This window comes from Brassica oleracea, unplaced genomic scaffold (assembly GCF_000695525.1).
Source record: "Brassica oleracea var. oleracea cultivar TO1000 unplaced genomic scaffold, BOL UnpScaffold02219, whole genome shotgun sequence".
NCBI classification, from domain to species: Eukaryota; Viridiplantae; Streptophyta; class Magnoliopsida; order Brassicales; family Brassicaceae; genus Brassica; species Brassica oleracea.
The window spans coordinates 81-2,221 of NW_013618749.1; the positions used below are offsets into that span (position 1 = coordinate 81).

Sequence of the window (2,141 nt, forward strand, 5' to 3'; positions counted from 1 at the left end):
CATTAAATTTTTAAATTTCAATAATATTTATATTTGATATATTAATATTTATACATGAATTAATCTTATAATCTTATATTTTAGTTTTTACAATAGTATAGACATATATAAATATATCTATAAATATTTGATTTATATATTATATTAAAAGAATTAGTATTTTTTTTAAAAAAATATTATTTTTAATTATTTTTACGGATCCGGATCCGGATCCGGATATCCGCGGGTAATACAATATCGGGACGGATATCCGAAATCCGGATATCCGGAAACTACGATTAAGTTCACGGATCCGACGGATCCGGATCTAGATCCGAATACCCTGAATTTCCCGGATAGCCGGATGTGTCTCATACCGCCACCAAACTTATTGGATCTCTTTCATTGAGAGGTCTCCTCACTATAAAAGAGCCACACCACTTGCTCTCCACCACTTCCTTTCCCACATATCCACACTCCTCCAGATTCAAAACCCAAATCTGAGATTCGATCTCACCGACGACTATGAAGGTTGTCGACAAGATCAAATCCGTGACGGAGCAAGGCCAAACCGCCTTCTCCTTCGAGTTCTTCCCTCCGAAGACCGAAGATGGAGTCGAGAATCTCTTCGAGCGGATGGATCGGCTGGTCTCGTACGGCCCCAGCTTCTGCGACATCACCTGGGGCGCGGGAGGATCCACCGCGGATCTCACCCTCGAGATCGCGTCGAGGATGCAGAACGCGATCTGCGTGGAGACGATGATGCATCTCACTTGCACCAACATGCCGGTGGAGAAGATCGACCACGCGCTCGAGACGATCAGATCCAACGGGATTCAGAATGTGCTTGCGCTTAGAGGAGATCCGCCTCACGGGCAGGATAAGTTCGTTCAGGTGGAGGGAGGGTTTGCTTGTGCTTTGGATCTGGTGAATCATATTAGGAGCAAGTATGGTGATTACTTTGGGATCACTGTTGCTGGCTATCCTGGTAATTCAAAGCTGCTTCCTTTTTTCAGCTTCGCTGTTGGGTTTGTTGATGTTTCTCTAATGGGTTTTGTGGGTTTGAATCAGAGGCTCATCCGGATGTGATTGAAGCTGATGGACTTGCTACTCCCGAGTCTTATCAGAGTGATCTTGCTTACCTGAAGAAAAAGGTTTAGAATTTGTGTTATGGCTTTGTTGATTTGAGTTGTTTTTTATCTCTGATGGGTTGGTTTGTGGAATAGGTTGATGCTGGAGCTGATCTGATTGTGACGCAGCTGTTCTATGATACTGATATTTTCCTCAAGTTTGTGAATGACTGTCGGCAAATTGGGATTAATTGTCCCGTTGTTCCTGGGATTATGCCCATTTCTAACTACAAGGGGTTCTTGCGTATGGCTGGTTTTTGCAAGACCAAGGTATGGTGTCATCTCTTACAACAATGATGATATGTCTTGCACTGTTTTTTGCTTTGCTGCTTAAGATTAGATTAATTTGATTGCATCTTTGTTGCTGCTTATTGATAATATAAGCGTAGGGTGACATATTTAGACCCTTGGTGATGCCTTATGAGAGTTATGACTAATGTTTTCGTAACACTTCATTCATGCTATTATTGGTATAGATACCTGCTGAGCTCACTGCTGCCTTGGAGCCTATCAAGGATAATGAAGAAGCTGTGAAGGCCTATGGTATTCACTTTGCGACCGAGATGTGCAAAAAGATTTTGGCCCATGGAATCACTACCCTTCATATCTACACACTTAACGTGGACAAATCAGCTATTGGAATATTAATGGTTGTTCCTCATTTCCTCAAATACGACTTTCTTATTTAAACTATTTAACCCCACGTTTCCATTCAATCTGTTCTACGAGTGCGCACTCTTATATTGACGTGGGTTCATGATCCTCGCTTATATTCATAAATTTAAGTGCTACCTTGTATCATCTTATGTCGACATTCCTTATTGTGTTCCATTATGTTCCAGACATGATATAATCGATTGAGATTCAATATTATCAGGACCTTTAATACTTTGCAGCTTGGCGTCCCAAGCTACATTGTTTGGTACATGTACCTTAGAGCCGGCCGGACTTATCTCTATGTCTGGGATAGTTTCCTTGACCTCGAATTTGTTTTATCATTATATGCACCTTTCTCTTTTGTTTCCGAGGATT

At 41.3% G+C, this 2,141-nt stretch overlaps 1 protein-coding gene across 1 annotated transcript; it reads left to right on the forward strand.

Annotated features, from left to right (window-relative positions):
* Positions 1-408: 408 nt before the first annotated feature.
* LOC106321630 (methylenetetrahydrofolate reductase 1-like) lies at positions 409-1,776 on the forward strand (the record flags this gene model as incomplete). Its single annotated transcript, XM_013759872.1, is given in 4 exon segments — positions 409-967; positions 1,051-1,133; positions 1,206-1,379; positions 1,586-1,776. Coding segments are annotated over 4 exon segments (911 nt in total), but the record flags the coding sequence as incomplete, so codon positions are not given.
* Between the last annotated feature and the right edge of the window lie 365 nt (positions 1,777-2,141).